The following is a 27,845-nucleotide window of genomic DNA, read 5'->3' as shown; positions in this document are numbered from 1 at the left end:
TATGGTCAAATTGAGCTTTAATTAGTTAATGGACATCAAATACCCCCTTGTTTATTCAATCAATCTCCTTCTCTTTAGTTTATATCTTTGTACCGCACCTTTAGGATGATCCCTAAATATTTCTTCTACTCAGCAAACAAGCATAACGAACACTACATGTGTGCTTTATCTTTAAATACAGGGGCGGCCGCGGTCCACACTGGAAAATGGTCCTGTGCGTCTTCTGGTCTGTTTCAGGTGCAAATTCAGTCAAAAATTCAGACCTGATTCGCACCTGAAAAGGAGAACAGGCATGCACCTGACCCCTGCTGCGAGGCATGGCCGCAGCTAGTGTGAACCCAGCCTCACTCAGCAAACTAAAACTCACTATGTATAGTGCTTCAAAAGTTACTCTATCCTTTATTATATAAAATGACCACACCGTGCCACCATCACCTGGACTCTTTAATGTTACATCACATATAAGGTCATATTATAGCGTGCATGCAGCTACCATCTTTGAGTGGACTTTTTACTATACCTCTACAAATATTCATGGGATCTTAATACACTGATCAAAATTATAACGCATACATACTGAAGTGCATATAAAAGTACTAATGAGGCAAATAAATATACCATCACCTGGCCTTTTTCAATGTCACATCACGTATATGGTCAAATTATAGCGTTAATCCTTCAGGTTCTTCTTCCTAATTAATAGCCCTACAAAATTTCTTTAAGGCACTCTCAAGCTCTCTCGGCAAGCATAAATAAGCAAAGCCATATAGTGCTTTATCCCTAAAAAACGCTTTATTCAACTCACATGCTGAATAGCTTTAAAAGAAGGGGGGGGGGGGGGGCGAACGGAAGCGCCACCTAAGTTTAGTATTAAGCAAGCAATTTACTGTCGCACAATAATAAAAACTCCCAGAATGTAAGTGTTAAAATGGGCTCATAGGATGGGATAAGCAGGAGAAGCCGTTCCGATCCATCTCTCACACTAATCACGCGCATGGGGTGCTTTACCGTTCGCGTATTGGGGTACAAGGGTACTCTTACCCCCTGTGAGACCCTTGACCATCTCATCCAAGGAGTCCCCAAAAAAGATGCTTCCCCAAATAGGGGAGATCAGACATGGTCTGCTTAGAGGCATGGTCTGCCGACCAGCTCTTAAGCCACACCATACGGCGGAGTGCAAACCCCCCCTGCAGAATGTCTTGCGACCAGGGGAGCTTCGTCCAGGGCCGCATCACACAGATACACCATGGCCTGGGCCATTTGGTCCGTGAGCTTAATAAGGGTCGGGGGAACCGACTCACCCAGCCAGTTGCTCTTAAGCACCTTGATCCATTCCGTAACCGTCTGAGAAACCAGCACAGAAGCGAACACAGGCTTGAGGAACGAGCCCGCCACCATGTACATGTGGCGGGAAAGGGACTCCACGCGCTTGTCCATCAGGTCTTTAAACACCGGGGAGTCCTCCACAGGCATCATCGTGGATTTATTTAACCTGGAAACAGCATGGTCCACCTTAGGGGACACTGTCCAGTGATTGGAAACTGGGTCCACAAAAGGATAGCGGTGTTGAAAATGCTTTGGCACCGCCAGCACGTGCTTAATGCGACGCCACTGTTCGTTCACGATATCGTGAAACTCCTCGGGGCAGGGGAAAACCTGACCTGATTTCTGGGCTTTGCGGGAGCCGAAGACAAGCCGCTTTCTTGATTGGGTGGGCTCATCAATATTCAAAGTCTCCTTGACGGAGCGAACAAGCGCTTCAACCATAGCACGTTCCCACGCTGCAGCGGAGGAGGACTCATCTTCCTCGCTGTCAGAGTATGAGGACAGGGAACCCTCAGGAAGGGCAGTGTCCGTGTCAACCACATCAGGCTCTGAATCAGAAGACTGAGAGGGAATCGGCCTTTTTTGAATAGGAACTTGTGACATGACAAGATCAACTTTGGACACCAAATGTCCAAAGGCTGCAGATAAAGATGCTAGGGAAGGTGAGTCGGAGTTCCCAGATGCACACACCAGATCAGTGGGGAAATTTTCATTCTGAGTCTCCATTTTGGCAATGATATAAAAAAGGAACGCTGGCCCTTTAAATCCGCGATGGCGGCCCACACCACGATCCTGCACTGCCACTGGAGTCCCCTTTTAATAAGTAGTAAACTGATTAAAGCTAAAGGTGTCAGAAGAAAATGCCTCAAAAGACTAAAAAAAAACCCTTCCTGTGCCCGAGAGAGAAGGACAAACCGATCTGAACGCTTTTCCGCAGTCAGTGAAAAAATGGCAGGAGGAAGTGACCTAACGTCACTAGAGGCTGAAGTGCCCTGAGCTACACAAACATGGTGCCAATAGAAAGTATAGGGGAACACAGGGAAAATGGCCGCTGCCCTCACAATGAGGCTTGCCCACATCCTAAGATGGCGCTGGAAAACGGCACCAAAAGCATACAGCAATGCAAACAATGGCTGCTGCCCTCAAACTGATGCAGCCAGGCTTGCCCACACCCAATATGTTGGCCGAAACTGCATCAGGAGTTCAGGGACCCTGGCCACTGTGGGAATCCACTACATGAAGCCCCCCCGGAACAAGGTAGGAGCCATACACCACCCCCCCCCACGCAGTGAACACCGCTAGAGCGCCCCCATATGGAGCAGTCCAACTTTTAAGCCAAATAATGCGGCGGATTGCGACCCCAACCGCAGATAACCTTGCGACCAAAAAAGCCTTGTCCAAGGCCGCATCACATAGGTACAGCACGGCCTGGGCTATCTGATCCACAAGGTCAAGGGTAGTCGGTGAGGCTGACTTCGCCACTAAGGTGCGCCTAAGCACCTTGGACCATTCCGTGACCATCAGCGAAGCGAACACAGGTTTGAGCAGGGAGCCCGCCACCAAATACATGTGGCGGGAAAGCGTCTCCACAAGCCTATCCACCGGGTCTTTGAACACCGGGGAGTCCTCCACGGGCATCAACGTGGATTTATTCAACCTAGAAACAGTGTGGTCCACCTTAGGTGACACCGTCCAGCGACTGTCGACTGGATCCGCAAAGGGATACCGGTATTGAAAGTGCTAAGGCACTGCCAGCATTGATCGTTCACGGTTTTGTGAAACTCCTCAAGGCAAGGAAAAACCTGACCCGACTTCTGGGCTTTTCGGGACCCGAAAGACCCCCGCTTACCTCACTGGGTGGGCTCATCATCAAGATTTAAAGTCTCCTTCATGGAGCTAATGAGTGCATCCACTACTGCGCCGCAGCGGAGGAGGACACCTCTCCCCCCATCCGAATGAGAGGACTGGGACCCCTTAGGGGGGACGTTGTCCGTGGCAGGCTCTGAGTCAGAAGACTGAGAGGGCATTGGCCTTTATAAGCAGCGTGTTCAGACATCAGCAGATCAACCTTAGATGCCAGGGTCGCAAGCGCAGCAGATAAGGAGGCCATGGAAGAGGATTCATGAGTTCCTAAAGTCCCAACCAAGTCTGCGGGGAACTTGTCACCCTGGGACTCCATTTAGCATTAAAAACATTTTTGTCACACTGGCCCTTTTAAAACGGCGGTTCCCGCGGTCCACACTGCAATTCTGCACCGCTGGTGGAGACCCCTTTAAAACTGCTATAGCCACAGAGAAAGAACAGTTTTGCAGAAAAAAGTCCGAAAGACAGCCAAAAATCAGCCCCACAGTGTACATTACCACCTCACACACGCTGCTGCAGTGAAGGGAGAAGAGAAAAAGGAAGTGACCTCACGCACTAGAGGCCGATCCATGCCCTGAGCCACAGTATAATGAATGCCTATTAAAAGTAAATGGTAGGAAGCACTCGCAAAATAGCCCCCGCCCTTACTAGGCGGCCGCCCATAGTAAAGATGGTGCCCGAACCGGTGCCAGAAGGTCAGAAAATGGCTGCTGCCCACACGAGGAAGCCAGCTAGCCTGCCTTCACCCAAAATGGCGGTCGAACAAATGGCGCCAAGTCAGCACAAACCCAGGAAACTGGCCACCGTGGGGACACCTCAGAGGCACCCCCCAGACATGCAAAAAGCCCCCACACCTCCCCATTCAGGCAGTGTACACCGCATAGCGCCCCCAATGGGGGCAGGGAGTTAGGGGCCGCCAAAAATGGCCAGGGAGGGGGAAACTACAGAGACCGCGTGTTCTGCCTTCCCCTAGGAGTGGGCCCACATAACACCCCCAGATAACAGTCCCAGGGACAGGGGGATAGTGTAACTCACCATTCCATGGACTGCGGGCTCCGCTCCAATACGTATACACAACGTTCGACCTGCGCCAGTGAAAGAGTCAAGTACATTCGATCTTATGAAAAAAGTTTCAACTGTGGCTGTAGGTAGTCTTTTTAGGAGGTATGCAGGATAGTTCAATCCCTGGGGTTAGTGGAGATGGATGGTGGAGGTGGCTGTAGGCTTCATACAGAGCTAGAGGGACTCTGCAACAGACAAAAAGGGGTAGGAGAAGAAAAGCAGCGCCACCTCAGTGTAGATTAAAAGGTTATTTATTACATAAAAACGTAGTAACTCACACAGAGGAAATCGTTGATCAGCAAATGGTGATAGTTTATCTGCAACACTGCAGGGATGTTCGGGAAGTACACTGTGGCGGCCGTGGTCCTGGCTGTGCCGGTGGAGTCCGACACTTCCTGTGGTTCTGGCAGCATGCAGTATCCAGGCTTACATCCAATAGTGGCAGGGGGGTGCTCGCGTTCGGAGCATGCGTGCTCCTTCCTCAGGCGATCTCCGTTCGCCTGAGGAAGGAGCAAGCATGCTCCGAACGCGAGCAGCCCCCTGCCACTATTGGATGTAAGCCTGGATACTGAATGCTGCCAGAACCACAGGAAGTGTCGGACTCCACCGGCACAGCCAGGACCACGGCCGCCACAGTGTACTTCCCGAACATCCCTGCAGTGTTGCAGATGGACCATCACCATTTGCTGATCAACGATTTCCTCTGTGTGAGTTACTACGTTGTTTTTGTGTAATAAATAACGTTTTAATCTACACTGAGGTGGCGCTGCTTTTCTTCTCCTACCCCTTTCCGCTCCAATACGGAACACCTCCCACCCTGAGTGGGGGTGCTGTCAGCCAGGAAAAGATGCTACCGACACACGGGCATTCCTGGAGTTGAGACATCCCGGTGAAGATGAATTCTCCGCAGGTTCATCCCCTTCCTCAGGGGCACTGTCACAGCGAGGCCTGGGTGGACCCATGACCAGCGATGCTCGTTGGCAGGCTGGGACACCATAAGGATCTATATTATCCAGTGTGAGGCCCAGCTCTGCTGTCGCTTGTAGTCCTTCAGGGATCCCCCTGACTAACTATAAATAGTGAGTGATGAAAGAAATAAAAAGAAAAAACTTTTTCCAAAAAAAGACAAAAAAACTGAGACAGGTCCCAGCTGGGAAACCTAGACCTACTCCTGACGCTAGGCAGCAAGAAACTGAAGAGAAGCACCTAGAGGCTGATCGGTAATGCCTGAGGGACAGCCACTGAGAGGTGTGTTGTGTGTAAAGCTTTTGTTGTTAACCTTTTAACTACCTAGTCTGCTTCTGCAGAGAGGGCGCATTACCCACTCGTGAAGGAATACTGAATAGGCTGCGACTGTCAGAGGACGTAAGAGAAAAAGATTTTTATTGTTGGGCTGTGGATTGGGTGCAAGATATCACATGTAATGGCGGCATATAGGAACAACACAAACAGGATCCAAGGGAATACAATAGAGATGTCCAGTATAAAAAAGTTAATTTATTGATTAAAAAGGGGGGGGGGGCAACTACCTACATACCACCCTGGGTCTAGAGTCAGGCAGGGGCACCGTCAGGATTGAAGACTGGATGGCCGATTGCCAAATTCCGCTGTGTGCTGGAAGTGGGGAATCCTTGTTGGAAACCAGCTGGCGTGAGGATAAACTGTCACTTCGCTGCTCTGATGCGATGGCCGGAAGTCACTCACCTTGCAGGAGCAGGGTAGAACGCAAACGTCCTCTGTTGCCGGGACTATGCATTTCACGTGCATGCGCTTTATCAAGATAGGGTGCAACTGATTTACTCTCACTGCTAAACCAACATCATTCCTTTTTCAAAACATAGTAAGCACAATTGATACCCCATAGAAGATTACAGGACCACTGCCAGAACAGTCCAGGAGGAACTCCGGGGACATCCGAAGACAGACAAGAGGTCCGGAGCTACCAATTTATGGGCTTGACACAATGCTAGACCTGGTGCTGGATAGAGTGGGTGAACTATGAATGCAGTGTGGGAGCTGGGAGGTACACATTAATACTGCTATGCCATTCTGGCCCACAACTTCCCGAACTCTGTTTTTACATCATAAATTTACAGTAATGTGCAGTTTAAGATAGATAGTTAGAAAGACAGACAGATCGATAAAGAAATTCACTCATCAATGAAATATAAAAAGTTTATTGCATTCAGCAAATTTGGCTATACACATTTAGACTATAACATTGACCAATGTTTTTTTTTCTTGTTCCTGAGATTCCAAAGTTTGAGTCATAGTAAAAAAAATTCAAGAAACTGAACAAAAATGTATAGCTATGATAATATATACGAATGCCAATAAAAAAAAAAAAAATTCCCCTCCCTCTAAACCCATAGGCAAGACATAGCTTCATAATAATCCAGTACAGGTTCATTAAGATTATAACACTTATCAATTTACTTTTCTAGTTCCAGTTTCCACAGCTGGGAGACATAGCAATAAAATACAGTAAATTGAACAAAAATGTTTTACCATAATAATTTATACTAATGCAAGTAAAAATATTTCCCTCGCTCAAAACCTGCTGGCAAAACACAGCTTCATAATGATTCTAAATGAGTTCAAAATTGTAGCATGAACTAATGTGATGATAAAATGGGCCAATTCAAAAAATATAAATGGAACGTTTTTGAATGTGCTTTTTTTTTCTACGCAGAGAAAAATGCTGAACTTTTATATATTCATTTTATTACAAGCATTTTTATAGTGCCGGCAATATACATATTGTACATTTACATTAGTCCCCGCCCTCAAGAAGTGTACAATCTAAGGTTCCCTTCTAATATCCATACACACACATAGGGCGAATTAACCTACAGCATGGAGTTTGGGAAGAAACTAGGACTACCCTGGGGAAACCCATGCAAACACAAGAACATGCAAACTCCGTGCAGAGAGTGTCCTGACTGGGAGTGCTGCCCAAAAATTATGTAAAATCTTGTAGCAAGCAGAATCCAATCCTATTCTGCTGTGACTGTCAGATGGTGATTAGGGCAAATCCCAGTGCTGGAGCAAGCTGTTTGGAGGAAGATACCTGTATGTCCTTGCCCATTATTCTCATGGAATAATATGCCTATCTATTGCCACCCATAGAATTTCTCCTACTTTTCCTTAAATGATCACAAGGGTCCCTGCTACAAGGTTTGCCTAAACCCTTCATGCTTGCCGAGTTGCACAAAGCAGCATGCCCATGTAGAGAAAAAAAAAAAAATCGGACTACTTGTAATCATATTGAAAGCAGTTGGGAGCAAATATGGAACTCTTTTTAGCTACAAATAATATAATAAATGTGGGGTGAGGAAGGAGGGTTACGTAAAAAGCATTTTTGTACCTTTTATGAAAGCAAGTTATGATTTAAGCTAGCACTCTTAAAGCTAAACTAAACACTCCTAACCTTTTTGCAGCCATAGATGGTTCCATCTTAGCCCTAAAGTGTTACTAAACCCAGGACCCTGCATTCACTATATCTGGTCTCCAACAGTACACAGAACATGGAAATGCAATTATTTTAAAAAATACAAATTGCTAAATACCTTTTCTCATCAGCAGTATATAGCAGTCTTGTGACTTCAATCAGTGTCTGGTTGAAGCTTGTAGGAGATTATGTCATTCTCCCTTGATTGTCTTGTGAGGTGGCAGGACCCCTGATCCTCTGTCTGGACAGTGCTGATTGGCCCTGTGCCAATCACATACACCCTCCCAAGAAAAATAAAAAAACTCTCTAGTAAAACACACCAAACTGAGAAAGTGCAGTGACTCCAAAGGCTCTGTCTTATCAGCAGATGAATCGGGGACTGTGGAAGAAGGGGAGGATCAGGGAAGACAGGATGAAACAGCCTTTTTTAGACAATGCAGAGGATTAACCCCTTAGGTTCCACAGTGATAACAAGCATGCTTTACTGCATATGCAGACTGATTTTACTGTTGTGAGTTTAGTAACACTTTAATGTAGATCTGGGGTCGCCAGAGAGCTGGCATAAGCACACTGACAACTGTGACATACACTGACAGAATGTAGCATACACTGCATGCACTAGTAGGCAGAAATATAAATGAAAACAATGCAGAAAACTAAATTAGTTATTTGAATAAGGATATCATAACATTTATTGAACATTTCTAACTTGAGAATTATTTTAGTAAACAATTAAATTGGTGGGTTTAGTTCTTCTTTAACTACCTGTTAACTGCAATACGCATATGATATATACGCTGCGGTTTGCAAGTATTTTACAGTGATTATGGCTGAAGATATCAGCCATAACCCCGGTATTGTTTTTTTCAGCCAGCGGCTGATCTCTCCATAAAGAGGACCTGTCATCCTTATTTCTATTATTCCTTGTAATAGGAATAAAAGTGTTTAAAAAAATAATAAAATGAAAGGGACAGTTAAAAAAAAAAAAAATAAATAAATAAGAAAAAAACAATTGAAAGCCCCATCCCTCCATGCTCGCTCGCAGAAGGGAATACATACGTAAGTTTCGCACACATAAGTAAAACGTGTTTGCACCACACATGTGAGGTATTGCTGTGAACTTTAGAGCAATGATTCTAGCATTAGACCCCCTCTGTATCTCTAAACAGGTAACCTGTAAAGGCGATTAAAGATTTTTAAGAACCGTAGTTTGTCGATATTCCACGAGCGTGTGCAATTTTAAAGCATGACATGTTAGGTATCTATTTACTCGGCGTAACATCATCTTTCATAGTATTAAAAAAAATGAGGGTATATATAGTGTTTTGTTTTTTTATTTTAAATTGCACTTGAAAAACTGCTGTGCAAATACTGCATGTACCGTGTGACATAAAAAATTGAATTGCAACTAAATGTATTTCCTAATGTCTCTGCTAAAAAAAAAAAAAAAAAAAAAAAAAAAAAAAAAAAAAAAAAATATATATATATATACAGTGGGTACGGAAAGTATTCAGACCCCCTTAAATTTTTCACTCTTTGTTATATTGCAGTCATTTGCTAAAATCATTTAAGTTCATTCTTCTTCCTCATGAATGTACACATAGCACCCCATACTGACAGAAAAACACAGAATTGTTGACATTGTTGCAGATTTATTAAAAAAGAAAAACTGAAATATCACATGGTCCTAAGTATTCAGACCCTTTGCTCAGTATTTAGTAGAAGCCCCCTTTTGATCAAATACAGCCAGGAGTCTTTTTGGGAAAGATGCAACAAGTCTTTCACACCTGGATTTGGGGATCCTCTGCCATTCCTCCTTGTGGATCCTCTCCAGTTCTGTCAGGTTGGATGGTAAACGTTGGTGGACAGCCTTTTTTAGGTCTCTCCAGAGATGCTCAATTGGGTTTAAGTCAGGGCTCTGGCTGGGCCATTCAAGAACAGTCACGGAGTTGTTGTGAAGCCACTCCTTCGTTATTTTAGCTGTGTGCTTAGGGTCATTGTCTTGCTGGAAGGTAAACCTTCGGCCCAGTCTGAGGTCCAGAGCACTCTGGAGAAGGTTTTTGTCCAGGATATCCCTGTACTTGGCCGCATTCATCTTTCCCTCGATTGCAACCAGTCGCCCTGTCCCTGCAGCTGAAAAACACCCCCACAGCATGATGCTGCCACCACCATGGTTCACTGTTGGGACTGTATTGGACAGGTGATGAGCAGTGCCTGGTTTTCTCCACACATACCGCTTAGAATTAAGGCCAAAAAGTTCTATTTTGGTCTCATCAGACCAGAGAATCTTATTTCTCACCATCTTGGAGTCCTTCAAGTGTTTTTTAGCAAACTCCATGCGGGCTTTCATGTGTCTTACACTGAGGAGAGGCTTCGGTCGGGCCACTCTGCCATAAAGCCCCGACTGGTGGAGGGCTGCTGTGATGGTTGACTTTCTACAACTTTCTCCCATCTCCTGACTGCATCTCTGGAGCTCAGCCACAGTGATCTTTGGGTTCTTCTTTACCTCTCTCACCAAGGCTCTTCTCCCCCGATAGCTCAGTTTGGCCGGACGGCCAGCTCTAGGAAGGGTTCTGGTCATCCCAAACGTCTTCCATTTGAGGATTATGGAGGCCACTGTGCTCTTAGGAACCTTAAGTGCAGCAGAAATCTTTTTGTAACCTTGGCCAGATCTGTGCCTTGCCACAATTCTGTCTCTGAGCTCTTCAGGCAGTTCCTTTGACCTCATGATTCTCATTTGCTCTGACATGCATTGTGATCTGGAAGGTCTTATATAGACAGGTGTGTGGCTTTCCTAATCAAGTCCAATCAGTATAATCAAACACAGCTGGACTCAAATGAAGGTGTAGAACCATCTCAAGGATGATCAGAAGAAATGGAAAGCACCTGAGTTAAATATATGAGTGTCACAGCAAAGGGTCTGAATACTTAGGACCATGTGATATTTCAGTTTTTCTTTTTTAATAAATCTGCAACAATGTCAACAATTCTGTGTTTTTCTGTCAGTATGGGGTGCTATGTGTACATTCATGAGGAAGAAGAATGAACTTAAATGATTTTAGCAAATGGCTGCAATATAACAAAGAGTGAAAAATTTAAGGGGGTCTGAATACTTTCCGTACCCACTGTATATATATATATATATATATATAATGTTTGGGGGTTATAAGTAATTTTCTAGTAAAAATACTGATTTAAACTTGTAAACAAAAAGTGCCAGAAAAGGCTTGGTCTTCCAGTGGTTAGGGAGCATGAAATTTCAAACTTTGTTAACCTCAGAATATTTACATTCATTTTTAGTAAAAGGTTTAGCAACAAAACTATGTCATCAAAAAAAATGCACGCAGAACATATGTTTGTAGTTGTGACAAAATCTTAACCCTGGAAGAATTTATCAAATATTATCTGGCAGTGTTAAAAGAAAATTCTGGAAATGTAAAATGAAAGTAGTTCTAAACTCAAAAGGTTTATTACCTTAAGACACTCTCTACATTAAGGTAAAACACCATCCAATACCTGCTCCCCACCCCCCAATACCATCCATAAACACTTACGAAGGAGACTCGGAGATTAACGGGAGCCATAGGCACCTGCTGTTGTCAGTCAAATCCTGTGAGGAGGAAGTGGAGGTGTGGCCGAACTGCACTGTGTGTCTTGTGGATGCACACAGCCCAGCTCAGGCGCACGTTTGCTTGGGTGCCCCCTAAGCACAAAGCTTGCCGAGGAGGAACTCCGAAGAACGAATGGACAGGGCTGACAGAGGAATCCAGAAGAAGAAAGAAGTGAGGAACTGCTCTGTGCAACATTACATAGAGAAGGAAAATAGAATATCTTTTTTATTTTAGATTTAAAAAAAAATATTCTTTACAAAATCACTTTAACTCCTGCTATAGAGACAGTCTGTGTTTATGCAACAATAGTTCATGTCAACTTCTGAAGAATTTTAAGTATTTTAATTTTTTTTTTAATTTTTAAGTGTTGTGTGATGTCTATGAGTAGCCTTAGACACAATCTTATAACAGTTTGAGAGTATATGACATAACAATGCTTATAAAAATGAAGGGACTTTGCATTATGAAACCTTGACTTTATGAGCTGATAAAAAATTTAGCATATTTGCAACTGCATTCTGCTGATACAGAAACTTGAAATTGTGTGCTTGCTGCAGATTATATATATATATATACGTATATTATAAAAACGAACAACAGGTTAAACAAAAAAAACCTTCTTAGGTGCTGGTCTTTTCACCAAGTAAAATATTAGATAAGATGTCTTTTTCTCCGAACTACATATAAGGACTGATTCAAGTATATCTATGACAAAGCTATCAGCACGCATATATCAAATACATTACCAAACTATTCAACATATTGTTGTTAATTTATTAAAACAGAGCAGAACCATTGTTTTGAGATGTGATCTCATGTACAACAGATGGGGGTATATATCTATATGTTCTTCAACCTGCCAATATCGGTATGCATAGTAAATGAAAGCATTGATGCATAGGTTATGAGTGAGTCACCAGTCACTACCGTATGAATATTCATTCTCTGAAAACAAAAAGGTCCTCTTTGGAAAAACCAAGATCTTCTAAAGACCTGCAACAATGTAAATCGGAAAATCAGTGAGTCGTCCATGTAAACAGCTACATCAACCTTAATTATGACACTCAATCTTCACAAAACAAGCACAAATGAAAAAATACTTTAATGTGATGTAAAAAAATACTGTTTAAATTAAAAGCACATTTTTGACAAAAATACAATGATCTAAAATATAGCATATCATCAAATCTGCAACCTCCCTGGTTTATCAAGTTATCTTAAACAGTCAGTGGCAAAAACAAATGTTTTACTTATGAGAAAGCTGAAGTACAAAAATCTTGCAGTGCATTAACACAAAGCACGTAAGTAATATGCATCACTTCTCGTGTTAAAAGAGAAGTGCAGGATATGAAAAAAAAAAAAAAAAGCTCAAACTTTTCTTTTTGCAAGATAAGTGCATTAATACTATATTGGTACATAGGGGAGCTGGAATCTGGGAAAAAAAGGTGAACTTAGCCTTTTAGGCTTATACAACAGGCCAAAAATCATACAAAATTGGCCGTCTCAACAGGAACTGGCTGAATTTTGGCCCACATGTACAGCTGTCTGTTCTACAGAAGCCTATCTTGACACCGGGTTCTGTCAAAAAGGCGTGCTGAAAAACCAGCATCCGGCCCACAACTGATCAGGGCTGATCAGTGTGTTCTGGCGGGGGGGAAGATCTCCTGTCAGAACACAAAGGCACAGAGGGGGAGATTGCTGCAATAACATTGCTTGCATTAGTATAGTGATCTGCCTGTTTTTCTTCGTTCAGCGCACTGGGTTGAATGAAAAAAGCTTCTAGTGTGTACCAGGCTTTGATGTCAAAAGGTTGAAAGACCCACAATTTTTCCTAAATCTCTCTAGGATGCCAGTGGAAAGGTCTGTTTGCAGGTGCTTTTGTAAGGAAGTTTCACTCTTCCTTCATTGATTTGACACAGCGGAGGTGATATATTTCAGAAAATCAGCAAGCTCATAAAAACCATGCAAGCACTTGTGTTAGTACATAAATGGACTTGGAAGTGGAATTGGGCATTTTACAATTTAAATATCAGGAAATTTAGATCTTTACACCTGTAAAGCAATGGAAAGAGTAGGGATACAGTGCAATTTACAAATAAAATACAACAACCAATCAGTTTCCTGTAGTCATATGTGTAAAAGATGAATTGATTGGTTACTTCATTTCACAGAGTGATACAAGAAATGTAAGGCTGTTTTTAGACTAATGAGGTGCAGTTTGACCGTACTGCAATAGCAGCAAAGTGTACCTGCGGGTTTGTTGTGGGTTAGCTGCGCTTGCCCATAGAGTTCTTCCAGGTCCTGCAGTTTTAGTGCGCTTTCTGAAAGCGCACCAAAATTGCAGGACCTAATAAAACTCTATGGAAAAAAAACGCAGCTAACCCGCACAAAACCAGCGGGTACTCCTGTATGCTGTATCTTTGGTGTGCTTTCAGAAAGCACACTAAAACTGCAGGACCTAATAGAACTGCTCTCGCGGTGCGGTCAACTAGTGCCTCATCAATCTGAAAGTAGCCTTAAATAGGCTTACACACATGTAGGGGGATGAGAGGAAGGACAGAACCCTGTGTAACATGCAATATTCAGCAACTGATTATTATTTTTGACTGGGTGTCTAATAACTGGGTTTTTGACTTACCGTAAAATCCTTTTCTCAAGTTCATTGACGGACAAAGTTCTCTCTGATTCATATCAGTAGGGTTATACTGCCCCCTACAGGAGTAGGACACTAGGCAGGAAAAAGTTCTGGCTACGCCTATGGGGCAGTCCCGGAGGGTACACCCTCTCTCTTCCTGCATAGGATGTCAGTTTTGGATCAAAGCAGTGTCAGAAAGAAACACCAACCCAACTCAAAATAGAGGGGCGGGTACTGCGTCTGTCAATGAACTTAAGAGAAAAGGATTTTACTGTAAGTCAAAAATCCAGTTCTCTCTATCGTTCATTGACTGACGTAGTTCTCTCTGATTCATATCAGTAGGGACGTCCCAAAGCAGTGCCATAAAATGAGGGGTGGGAACAGCAGAAAAGAACAAGTCCCCAAGGCCAAAAAAACAGCCAACCAGGCAACATAGGACTCATCAGAACAAAAGATGAGGCCCACCTGAAAACAAACAGTAAACACCCTCAAGGAAGGCCAAAAGCCCTCCAAACAGCAGCCAGCAAAAAACCTTGTGGTCGAAAAGGAGGCATCTGCAGATGCCAGCACATCCACCTCATAAAACGTAGCAAAGGTGTGAACAAACGACCAGGTAGTCCTTTTACAACCTGAAGCACAGATGCCTGTATGGCAAAAAGCCCAGGAAGCACTAGGCGCCCAAGTAAAAAGCGCCGAAACAGGGAAAGGTAGGACCTGACCCATAAATAAAGAAGCCTGCACCACTGACTGTCCGATTCACCTGGAAATAGTTGCAGCAGACACAGGCAGCCCTGTCCTTGGGCCATCCATGAGCACAGAGAGCAAACCTGACTACGGGAAGACTCCATAATCGTCAAGTACCCCTCAAGTGCCGAACTCCATCCAGAGTATGCAGCACACATTCTGTAGGATGAGGGGGCTCAGGGCACAAGATGGCAACACAATGGCCCCGTGCAAGTGAACACTAGAAACCACCTTCGGAGGGAAGGACGGATCCGGACGAAGTACCACCTGGCCCCATGAACCAACAGATAGGGAGAATGACAGGACAATGTCGCCAGTGCTGACACCCCATGTGCAGAGTGAAAGCAACCAAGGCCACCTTCTACAATAAGGTAAGCAGGGGATACCCACGGTACTAGCAAAGGAGTGTCTGGAAGAAGCGACTGCACCAACCAAGGTCCCCAGTTGGCGACGGAGGTCGCACCGGAAGAACCAAGTGTCACACCCCCTGGAAAAAGTTACGCACCAGGGAACGGTTGCCAACGGCCTGTGGAATAAAAATGATCAAAGCCGAAACCTGACCCTTGACAGTACTCAAGGCCAACTTTTGATCAATCCCCCCGTTGAAGGAAGCCAAGATCCGGCCACTGAGCAAGAGTGAGGGGGAGCCCAAGAAGACTCACACCACGTAATACGCAACTTTCTCACATGATGAAAAAAATCATCATAGAAGACGCTTCCCACGCCTTACGCAGGGTGGGAATCACCGAAGCAGACAACCCCCCATCCTCTGATACCTGGCTTAAAACAGACAAGCCCGCAAGCCGTCGAACATAAAGCCAGACGGGAGATCGGCCCAGAGAGAAAAAAACTCAAGGAGCGTCAGCGGCAAGCCTGACCAGGTCGGCGTACCAAGCTCGGCGAGGCAAGTCCGGAGCCAAGAGAATGACGGAAATCCTGCCACCTCGATCCTGCGAAGGATTCTTGGCAGCAACAGGAGAGGAGGAAAGGCAGACAGCAGCTGACACTGACCTCGGCCCATCCGCGAGCACTCTCGCACGACCATGCTGGCGTCAGCCTTGCACAGGTGACCACGCCAAACATCTCAGCATTGAACATGTTGAACCTAGCGAATGTTCTTGCCCATGACAGAACCCATGAGGCCACCATTGCACCTGCCAGGAGCGGGCCACGACCTCTGCACAATCCTGTAGATGCGATGTCAACAGGCCCACATCCGGAGTGCCCCCAAAGAAGGCACAACTGCTGGAACGACTCCAGATAAAGGGACCATTGCCCTGCATCCAGGAACAAGGTGCTCTGCCCAATGAAGAAACATCAGTTAGAAGGCAGCAAGGACACTCATGGTGCCCCCATGGTGAATGACACAAGCCACGGTCGCGGCGTAGTCAATTGAAAGTGCACCGGACAGCTGCAGGTGCCTGATCCAGTGAACTAGACAAAGCTGGAACGCTCTCAGCCCCAGGACAATAAGCGGTAACCTGGATTCTCCAGTGACCATACTCCCGAAGCAGAAAACCTGCCGAGGACTCCTCCCCACCCGGACAAGCTTGCATCCGTGGTGACAATTGTCCAGTAGACGGGGAGGAAGGATTCCAGAGCAAGACTCCCCGGGCACCCGGCCCAGCCAGATCCGCAAGTCCAGAGAGTTTGGATTCCAGTCGCCTTCGAGAAGGAGTGCCTCCTGGGGGATCCCCAGAGGGATTGAGCGAAAGGGACTGAAGGGGAATGACAGGACCTCTTTCTAGTTGCTGGCAACCATTTTCTAGCTTGACCTGTGTAACACCATTTTCTTTCTTACAACTGTGACTTGTAATGACTTGTTTCAGTTAAGGTTACTTTAAGTCTTTAGTTAAACATGATCAATGACCTAAGTAAATCACCCGATATGTTCTGACATTTCAAGATAAAGATACATCCCCACTTCCTTTGTACCTAACACATTCTGCTTCCTTTTATTCTAAGTTGAGCTATAGGGTCTAGACAAGGCGTATTTTGCAATTTCTAACGAACATTCTGTATTAACCCATTGTTCATCTTTTGTGAGAACTTGACTCTTCCTGAGAGTATCCACTCCCCCTCCCAACTGTATTTCCTGTTCAATACTGTGTATAATAGTTACCCCGCTTTGCAAATAAAGTTAAGAATGTTTTAGACTGATCACGGTTTGGACGTGTTTTCTTTAGCAGGATAGAACATTCTCCAGAGCTCTGCCTTATTTGCATAGAACAGACTAGACTCTGCTAGTTAAGTCAGGGACTTAACCTTTGAATATACATTTAAGGTATCTAGGGTGAATATAAAGAGAAATCACCAACAGTATTGGGGGCTACGTCTGGGATCGGAGAGAGAGCGGCCATCACGGGTCCAAGGATTCACCGGTCTGGGTAAGGAGATATTTTATTTTATCTGTTTGCCTGTCCGGTGGGACTTGGCCGTTTGGCCCTGGTTCCGTTCTTTGAGCCATAGACACCAAATGCTCAGGGAGCGTGTTGGATAATAGAGCAGCTCTGGGAGATGCTCTGGATCTTTATATATATATATATATAGAGGCTTCAGGGAAGCCAGAATAATATTTTTCAGGGAAAGATATTATATGTTAGGTTGTTGAACCTGAATACGTTCCGGGAACGTATCGAGACAGTGTCTCTGGGAGACACAGGATTTGTCATTTATAAGGAAAGACAATATCCGGGGCTTCTGGGAAGCCCAGCGGATTTTTTCTCGAGAAGAATCCCGTTCCTCTGGGAGGGACAAATAAAACGTCTCTGGGAGGCGTTGAAGCTGTCTTCAACAAAGACAGTATTTTTTTTTGGGGTTTCAGGGAAGCCCAGGGGGTTTTAGGAAAACCCCGTTCCTTTAGCGAATAATAAATAGATGTCAGTCTGTTCTGTGTAGAAAACAAATACTTTCCTTTTTTCTTGCTCCTATCTTTCTATCGCATAGAAACTGTAAGATTTAGAGTATAAGATAATTTGTTTGTGTGATCTAAAAAAGCTTATTTAGTAAGTAGATAAGTTCGTTCATCACGTGATTATTTTGTTATTTCATTTGAAAATATTGTCATATTGTATTGGAGTATTATATTGCTGGTTTGACATATATGGAAACTGTGTCTTTAATTATATATGACTTGTAAAAATTGCGCCTGCTGACTGTTAATATAACACAGTGTTCCTGATAGCGACAGTTTCATTATTACTGTAAAAATTGACTGACCGATCGTAGGTTATCAGACAAATCAAGATAAATGTTTATTATGTGTATTGTTTGTTTGTCTATAATGGTAGGAAAGCCTTCTTGATAGCCACTATACCTGGGAGTATAAGGTGTAATATACATACACCAAATGGCTTTTCAGGAGGGTTTTTAACCATAAAGAGGGTCTAAGGACCCAGATACATTTAAGTGATTTTGTGAATGTGTAAATCTTAGAGACATGTTTTGTTTATGGTTTTGTGAAATTATACTGAAGGTTTAGGTCTGATGCTGGCCATACGGGATACAATTTTCTTACAATTTTCAGTGCGGTTTTCTTGAAATTTACTTTCAGCTATGTAGTACAAACGTCTGCCTAATTGAATACAGATGAATATGTTAATTTTGACCTCTTATGTGGTTTGTGGTGGATCTAACAGAAAATTGTACGATAAAGAGTTGTCCGGACATGTGTGGCCAGCCTTAGAGATATTAGGATACAAGTAAATCTTTTAGTAAATGTTTAGTTGTAATATAAAGTACATGGAAAAAGTGGGGAGAATTGGTTTATTTATGCCCCGTATTAGTACAATTAAAAAAAAAAAAAAAGCTACGTAGAGCTATTAGAAGTGAAAGTGAAAGTCTTTAAATACGTAGATATAGACCACAGCGATTGCCTATAGACAGAAGACGGGTGAGAATTTGGCGTTTTTGGAGTAGCACAGTCTTAGAATTCAAACATTTGCCGTTAATTTAAAGTCACAGTACATGTTAATTGTAAAACAGTAAGTTTCTGATTGGGCTACTAAAACTTTGTAAGGTTTTCAAAAAAGCCATAACAGAGAGCGATGTGGCTGGCTCTTTTGATCTGTCTAAAGAAAAGCAGCCTGTCAGGACGCATTTCCAAGGACCTTATCAGAAGAGGCAAATCAAAGAGTAGGACATTTTCAACATAGGCCCCCCTATAATAATAATATTACCTTACAAATACCCCTGACCACACCTGCACCCCACAGTTTCATTCTCCAAGGCAGGTGTAGTTTTCTTCGTAATGTCAGACAAGCAGAAAATGTTTATATGTCAGATACATTTAAAACTAGTACATTTCCTTACACGAGGGGAAAAGAGGGGGGGGTCACTTCTGCAAATGAACGGTCTCAGCATTCCTATACATATGCAATTATTTTTATAGAATTTTTTTGAAGTTTTGCCATTTATACATTTGTGCCCATCTTGTATGAGCGTAGTAATAATGAATAAAAACACTATTTTACTAGAAAAAAAATATATAAATTGCCGTTGTCGGCAGGATATTTTGAAGTTATTTTTTATAGAATTATAGATAATGAAAAATTATATTTGGCAAATGATCCCCTATGTGAAGGGGAGCCTTCCTGCAAAATTTTGAAAATTGGCTATTTGCCAAGAAAGCGTTCAAGTGTCATATCTTTATTCCTGTTACAATTATGGAATTTATTTTTGGACAGAAAGAGTTACCGCAATTAGTGTGACCATTGGACCCTGTTGGCACAGAGCCAAAAGTTTCAAATCAGATTAACTTTTTATCTGATTATAGTTTTTAAATTATGTTTTATGTGTATCCTCTATTAAAAGAGGGGAACCTCTGGCCAGATTTTTGTTAGAATCTGAAAAAAAAAAAAAAGTTTTGGGAAAAATTGGCACTAAGCCAAAAAGTTTTTTAGTTCTTTATCTGATTATAGTATGCAAGTGGTATCTGATGTGCCATCTCTACTGACAACCATACCATCCGATGCTACCCACTGTACAGTGATTGGTTTAAGTAGCGTGTTTTTTTTTAAAGCGTCCTATTGGACGAGGAGACACAGCCATCTTTGTTTCTTATTTTTCAGTCCAGGTAACTTACCTGGTGTAGAAATGCCTTAGGGCCAAGCAGACAATTCAATTGTCCGCTCTATAGTTCTCCAGACCATGCAAGAGGGGATGGACACCTGCTCATGGGTCAGTCCCGCTACAATATGTATATGACATATGTAGTCACTCTGTGGAGGCCAGTCAGAGCGAGTGAGTTTATTGAAATGTACATGTATGTGGAAACAAAGTGTCACAGGAATAATGACAATGGTGTCAGGAAAGTGTTGTTTACCTTGGTTTTGTTCTCACAGGTGATAGTAGAGTCAGTCATATAAGAAGTGGGTCTTGCCAGCCCACAGTGGGTCTTGCCCGCCCACAGGATCATTGTTATAGATCCAGACTGCTCCTATCTATAATAACATTTTGAGACAAACCACAGGTCCAGAAATGTCACCAGAAATGTTAAATGCGTTTATATATCTGAAAAATGCTATGGTTGTAGCGCCTGAACTGGGCCTCCCAAATCATGGAAAAATGTTTTGTGTTTATGCAAGGGACAATTGTAAGACCATGGCAGGTGTACTTACCCAGGAGTATGGTGGAAAACTTTGCCCTATAGTTTTTGTCCAAAGATGGTCGCAGTCCAGGCCTAAAGGCATGCCTGAAGTGACTCCAAGCATAGCATCTTGTGAGATGGTAATAGGGATGACCACATCATTTGCCCTAGGTAGGCCCCAGTTTTAAATGGGCTACTGGTATTAAAGAGTGTGTTACACCACAACATAATATATAGGCAGCCATAGAGGGAGCAGAGGATGTTTTAGTTAATGAATTTCCTGCTCCAAGCCAAAAGATCACACATTATTGAAGCTACAAACACATACTACAGAACAGGTTTTAAGGACTTAGGTGATGTTTTAGAAAAAGTTGAGAATCACCTTTTTCTAAAAGAGGGGAGCTCTTGTGTGTATCCCCGCAGCTAGCGCCCCACTGTTTATTGCCTAGTATTATGGAATAGGACACAGGGGGTGGGAAAGAACATATGAAGTATTACTGACAGTTTAGTGCAAGCATATGTTGCTAGATGCATCACTTGTATTAGAAACAAACAGACCAAACATGAGCATCTCCAATACCCATCAAACCCATTCACACATCTACAAATAGATTTCACATATAGGCCCAAAGCAGGGAAGAAATAAGAGTTCTTTTTAGTCAAATAGTGGACGTGTTCAGCAGATGAGTGGAAGCTTTTAGGACCACAAAAAGGGAGATGCCCACACGGTGGCATGCATTCTCAATCAGGAGATTATTCCTGGATGGGGGTGCCTGCCTTGAATTAGGTTTAATTATGCTCCAATTTTCATATCAAAAATATGCCAGGAACTAGTTAAAATCTTGAAAATAGATTATTATCCGCAGAGTTCAGGTATAATGGAAAGAATGAATAGCACAAATAAAGAGTAATTGAAACTTAAGAATCAAGTGGAACGGAACGAAAAGTTGCTCTCACCTTTTCTTTTCTTTTTACAGGAAAATACCCATCCCTTCAGAGAAGGAGACATAGTGGTGATGAAGCTGCTGCGCAAAGGAAAGAAACAAAAGGATTTCGCCTACGGCCCAGAGACCACTGTGGTAGCAGTTACCAGGACCGCTGTCTTGACCAAACACAGCCCTACTTGGATCCATGCCACTAGAGTGAAGTTGGTGCAGACAGGACCTGAGCCAGAGGATCCAGAAGCAAGCAAGAGAGGTACTAACGGGGGCAAATTGCCCTGACCTTGAACAGGAGAGTCAAGAAAAGGGGGTACTGACAGGGGCAGAACGCCCAGACCCTGTAGAAAATAACTTTTCCAGTTGCACCGGACTCAGGCAAACTGTGGCTGCTGATAATCCTGATTCCATTTTCAGTGTTTTCCCTTGTATGGACTGTTACTAACTGCATCTATCACCCTGAAGATTTGGGTGTCATGAGAAGTATATGCGGACCATACCCTGCATATGAGACGCATAACAGAACAAAGAGAGAATTGAGTATTGAGCATAATGTAGATGAGAATCCACCCACTTTTCATAGTGAAATGTTACTAACAAAATTTAAATATGCTTATGCTAGGAAGTCCGGTTTTGAGAAATGTTGGATATGTAGCAAACTCCATCCAGAAACAGCCCGCATCCCTCTTATTGCTGTCCCTTTGAATATTACCCAGTTTCTTAAAAGAGACCTCTGCTACTTTAACCAATGTATCAAGTAATAATAATATCACCTTCCCAGTAGATGGTAGAAGCCATTTCCCAGACTGGTGTTTTAGCCTAGGAAATAACACATGTGTTAACCCTTCCATTTGCAGAGAGTCAATTTTTAATATTACTTCCTGCCAGGCCCCATTGAAAAATCATGTTCTCTGTTTGACATATCAAGTCCTAGTTTAAATAAGACCATTATGAGTAATTACCAGAATTTCTCTAGAGACATACAAAGAGTACTGGACCACCTTGTGACCGCAGTACAGAATAGACGCCTACAAGAATATATTGCCCAAAGACCGTTTTCACGGGGACAAAGTATATATGTATGTTGTGGGAAGGAATGCTATCCCCGGGATTAAATAATTATTCTGGAATCATTGATGAGATCATGGAAAAAAACTCAGATGATATTAAGTTGCTAAATCTTGAACAAAGGGCCATTAGGAAGAAGTTAGAATTACATGAGCTAGCTATAGAAAGTATGAGTGCTGCCCTGACTGGCCTCTGTGAGCATACTGAGGACTATGAATGTTGCACTTGGATATACAATACCACTTTGGAAGTGCCAAATTATTATGACATAATTGCCCAACACAGAAAGGAGGTCAATAAGTTGCAAGAAGAGGCCCGTAACATTGCTAAAAGCTGGGATCCCTTTGTAGGTATGGGAGGTTTTGGTTTTGGAGGAGTGTTTTCCTGGTTAAAAGACATTGCTATGATGATTGTGATGTTTTTACTTTTTCTATTATTTTTATATGCATTTTTTAAGCTTATTATGTGTTTAATCGCTAAAACCACAAAGAACCCAGACTCAGCTAGCAGAGGGGGATCTTATGTAAGTTTGTACTTTAACAGAGATGCTGAAAATGTTGACACATTTCTAACAGCTAGACAAGGTGTTCTGACCCAACAAACCCAAAACCCCTTTCGATTACCAGGAATATGTAAAGTTTTATAAAGCTAAGAAAGCTAAGTCTACCGTTTAGGTGGGCAGGTTTAGGTCCTTATTTGATTATACTAAGGAAACAAAGGACATTGTCGCCTAACCTGTTATTCCTTTCCAGAGAGGCCTTGTGTCCTCTGATGACACCGTATAAATGATGAGGAGAAAAATCATGCATATGAAATTATGATTTTTTAGAGGGGATTGAAGGGGAATGACAGGACCTCTTTCTAGTTGCTGGCAACCATTTTCTAGCTTGACCTGTGTAACACCATTTTCTTTCTTACAACTGTGACTTGTAATGACTTGTTTCAGTTAAGGTTACTTTAAGTCTTTAGTTAAACATGAACAATGACCTAAGTAAATCACCCGATATGTTCTGACATTTCAAGATAAAGATACATCCCCACTTCCTTTGTACCTAACACATTCTGCTTCCTTTTATTCTAAGTTGAGCTATAGGGTCTAGACAAGGCGTATTTTGCAATTTCTAACGAACATTCTGTATTAACCCATTGTTCATCTTTTGTGAGAACTTGACTCTTCCTGAGAGTATCCACTCCCCCTCCCAACTGTATTTCCTGTTCAATACTGTGTATAATAGTTACCCCGCTTTGCAAATAAAGTTAAGAATGTTTTAGACTGATCACGGTTTGGACGTGTTTTCTTTAGCAGGATAGAACATTCTCCAGAGCTCTGCCTTATTTGCATAGAACAGACTAGACTCTGCTAGTTAAGTCAGGGACTTAACCTTTGAATATACATTTAAGGTATCTAGGGTGAATATAAAGAGAAATCACCAACAGGGACCGTCTTGAAAAACAACACCATCAGTCCCAGAACTAGCATGCAGGTCCAAAGAGAAGATCATGTGCGGAACAGCAGTCTAAAGTGCCAAGAGTTTTGACCCCGGAGGGAGAAACACCCTGGCCGAGGACAAGTCCAAAGTCAGACTCAGAAAATCCAGTCTCATAGAAAGGACCAGGGATGATTTCTGAAGGTTCAGAACCCACCTGAACTCCACCAGAGTTCCCACGGTGACAACCAACTTCGTTGTCAGCACCATAGGGGACTCCAAACGGAGAAGCAGAGTGGCCAGGAAACCAGGGCCGATACGCCCCGCTGCTGCAACCGTCGTGAAGACCCTAGCAGCATAAGCAAGACCAAAGGGTAACGCCACAAACCAAGAGATCCTTCCCCACTGCAAAAAACAGAGAACCCGTAGCTGTCCAGAACATAACAGGACGTGAAGGTAGGCAGCTTGATGTCTATGGAGGCCAGGAAGCCCCCCTTATGTAGAGAAGCCACCACCGTGCGAACCAATACCAACTTGAATTTGTGATCTGCACGGAACCAACAAAAGACCAGTAGGTCCAGCTTGTTGAACCAGAGCCTGAACTGCCCCACAAAGCGACTGTAAGCGATCTGGAGACAGCCACACATTGGAAGGGAAAAAACCTTACCGGAAATAACCGGATCGAAACTCGATCTTGCAACTGGACCACATGACCTCCTGAACCCAGTCAGCCTGGGATCCAGGCCAGCTGAAGGTCCTCGACCCCCTAGATGGGAGAGGAAGCACCTTCAGGCCATGTAGGCCTTGTTAACAGGTCTAGAAAAGACCAAACCCATGTACGCCAGACCAGGGTCGTCTGGAACCCACGTGGAAGTCTGGAAGGACTTCGCCACATCGACTGTCCCCGAGGGACGTAGAAACTGTTTGCAAGCCGAAATGGAGGAACCCCCCGACTGTGACGAAGGCCCTCACCCCTGACAGCCTGTGTCAGGGGCAAACAAAAAGCAGCCCCTGCGCCAGCTGGTCCAACAGCTCCCCCAGAGCAAGAGGGACATGCCCCACACCAAATTGCGGTGTTGGGACTCATCAGGCAGAGTCTGCGTGAGAAGGGCAAACATGAACACTGTTCCCAGTGCAGCTACGCCAGTAAGCACAGAGCACAGGCCACAGCCCGCGCCATCCTATGCCCTAAGTCCTTAAAGGATGGGGATTCCTCCACCGGAACAACGGTAGTCCCATTCAGCTAGAGACCGTACGTCCACCAAAGGCGGAAACAGTCCTCTGTACCAGAGACTCCCCCAAAAGGGCAACGGCTAACGGCCGCTTAGACACCCCAGGGGAACGTCTCAGATGGTTCCACTCCTACATGAGCAGCCTACAAAATGAGCACCTCCGGGTGGCATGTGAGTGCCAGATGCCACCTGCGCCCTAGGCACAGCCGCCGCTGCGACCCCCAAATTGCAGGGTGCCACGCACCGAAAACAGCCAGTGCGTCCACCAGCGCCTTTCGCGGCAGGGGAGGTGGAAATTTCATCCTCATCATCCGAGGAGACAGGGCGCGAGGTAACAGACCCAGCTGGGAGGCTCACGTCAGGCCCATGCCTGCGGCGCCTGAGCCAGACTCAGACTCCGAGACATCAGAAGAGGCAGGGGTAGGTGGAGAAACGTTTTAGCGCACCTACCACCACCCCCCAGGCCCAAATGCGTCCTGAACTGCCGAAAAGGCATAGACGGACAGTGGAGATCCGGAAGGCCCTGCGGACTCCGTGAGGGGGTCAGGTGGGAAAAAAAGGCCAGCAGGGTCCATACTGAACCTGAGGAACCCTCCAGCAACTTAACGGACCCACACAGAGAGGGAGAGACCACCCTCGAGACTCACAGTCCTTCAGGCACTCCCACCGGCCTTCACTGCAAAAAATCTCTTCGCAAAATGGCCTAAAACGGGTGTACCAAGATGGCCGCCTCCATAGAAGCAGACAAAGGCTACAACAAAATGGCGGACCCGCCTGAAAATCGCGGTATTCGGGGCCCTTTCGGGGACCCCCCAAACACCCATCCGCACCATCCACTTCAGAAGAACCCCAGCAAGCCCCCCCCGCATGATCATTGAGCACCGCGGACAGCGCACACAACTGCCCGGCTCCCCATGCGACCTGCACACTAGGCCCCAGGCGCATGTAGGCCCAAACAGTCCCCCACGTGGGGAGGGGGTAGCAGGGGGGGTGGACAGGAGGGGAGTCACAATAGGACAGAGGGAAACCCAGGAGTGCGAGGGTCCGACCATCCCAGGGAGAGGGCCCACGTCCACCCCAAAAGGGAAGGAGGGAACATTTACTCACCATACCAGGAACACAGACGGGCGCCATCTCTTGACAGGACCCCACGCCACCGGAGAAGGGGGCTGTCGGCCAAATAGGAATGCTGCGACATCAGCCTAGACCCTGTCGTGTGCGTCCTGGCGAGACGTTTAACTCGCAGGGCCAGTCCCCGTCCAGTGGGACTATGTCGCCGCCAACCCAGCGTGGAGCTAAGGCCTGCATGTGCTCGCTGGCCAGACTGGGGTGACCACTGGATATGGGGTTTCAGCCTGTCACCCAGCCCGGCAAAATTGCTTGAAGATCTCACAGGAAAAAACTTCTGGAGAAAAAAAGGCTAGCTAAAAAAAAATCTACATAAAAAAATACTTTATATGCCAGGACCAGAGATCCCAGGAAGGAACTAGGTCCTTACTCCTGACTAGGCAGATTAATACTGATATCCTATGCAGGAAGAGAGAAGGTGTTCCCTCCGGGACTGCCCCATAGACTGCCTAGTGTCCTACTCTTGTAGGGGGCAGTATAACCCTACTGATATGAATCTGAGAGAACTGCGTCGGTCAATGAACGATAGAGAAAAGTAAATTATTAGTTATTGTGTGTGTATTTTAATACTGTATGGGTATACACTCTTTAAAAATAAATGCACATATGCCCCATAATTACAAGTCAAAATTTTTTTTACCATTATGAAACCTACAAATATTTGTACCCATCATAGGTATCTAGTAATTTATCCAAAAAGCAAACTTGTTCAATTGCACATAACTATCCCTGAGCTTACCTTTCTGCTTGCTCCACAAATCCATTTGGACCACAAATACAAATAAGAATTGTGGAATCTTCTTTACTTCTTTGAATGGACTCTGAAAGTAGTGAAGTTGATATTTGCCCTTTGAAACCAGACCATGAATCACTTGGTTCTGAGAGCACTAACTGTGTTTCAAACCTGTGAAAAGGACCAAAGTGAATAAAACAGGCTTTATCATGCACACAAAGAATATGACTCAACACATTCTATTCCTGAAATCACAACTGTCTATTCGAGTATATGAAACGCCCCAAATCTAGTTTTCAGTGTGTTTGGTATCATGCTCCACTGTATACAGTTTGCATAAAGCAAATTATTTTTTGTCAATCTAGTGCAGAGGTTCTAACCTGGAGATCCTACCAGTATCACTTCCAGTTGTAAACTGATAACTCTAAGGCCCCTTTCACACATGGGAGTCCATTGGCGGACTCTGTTTTTCTCAGCGGGGGGATTGATCCCCCGATTATTAAGTTTAATTATCTTTCCCAAGTTGCTATATAAGCTGGGAGATTGGGATGAGTGAAAGTAGAAAATTTTGAATACATTTGGAAATCCGAGTATGGTGGGGGGAATGACATAACAATTTTTCAAAGGGGGTAGGCTGAGAAATCAACCTGCATCTGTCCGGCCGAGACTGGATGAAAGCCGTGAGTTGTTGATTCAAATACCAGGACCGTAGTCTAGGTAAATTAGAAATAGTATTATTATTAAAAGAACCAGATGGAGAATGGCCATAAAGTAAATATTGATGTCAATCGACGATGAGAAGCTTTGCTCCAGGGACCAATTGTTGATGTAAAGTATGTATACCAATGGGAAAAGAAGGATTGTCATAACAATGAAATTGGGCCTACATATTAAGAAATATTAAAGGTAGCAATCCACCTGTCCCCCAAAATTAAAGTTTGGTCTTTGAGTGGCAATACGTGTCCTTCCTCTTATTAGGCAATATCCATGGGAGAGTCCAGACATACAGTTGATTTTTGCCCTCTGGTCTGGAAACAAGA

At 44.1% G+C, this 27,845-nt stretch overlaps 1 protein-coding gene across 1 annotated transcript in view; it reads right to left on the bottom strand.

Moving 5' to 3' along the window:
* Window positions 1-12,123: 12,123 nt before the first annotated feature.
* The window catches only part of CYB5R4 (cytochrome b5 reductase 4), a 270,390-nt gene continuing 254,668 nt past the window's right edge, over window positions 12,124-27,845 (bottom strand). Inside the window, exons 15-16 of the mRNA XM_082249678.1 lie at window positions 26,812-26,976; window positions 12,124-12,306 (exon numbers count right to left, since the gene is read on the bottom strand). Coding sequence (XP_082105804.1) covers window positions 12,252-12,306; window positions 26,812-26,976 — 220 coding nt within the window. The 3' untranslated portion in view covers window positions 12,124-12,251. The remainder of the gene's footprint in view (window positions 12,307-26,811; window positions 26,977-27,845) is intronic.

The sequence above is a fragment of the Pelophylax lessonae genome (genome assembly GCF_965119305.1).
Source record: "Pelophylax lessonae genome assembly, chromosome: 3".
NCBI classification, from domain to species: domain Eukaryota; kingdom Metazoa; phylum Chordata; class Amphibia; order Anura; family Ranidae; genus Pelophylax; species Pelophylax lessonae.
The sequence above is the reverse complement of the archived record's forward strand: the minus strand, read 5'-3'. Positions and strand labels throughout refer to the sequence as shown.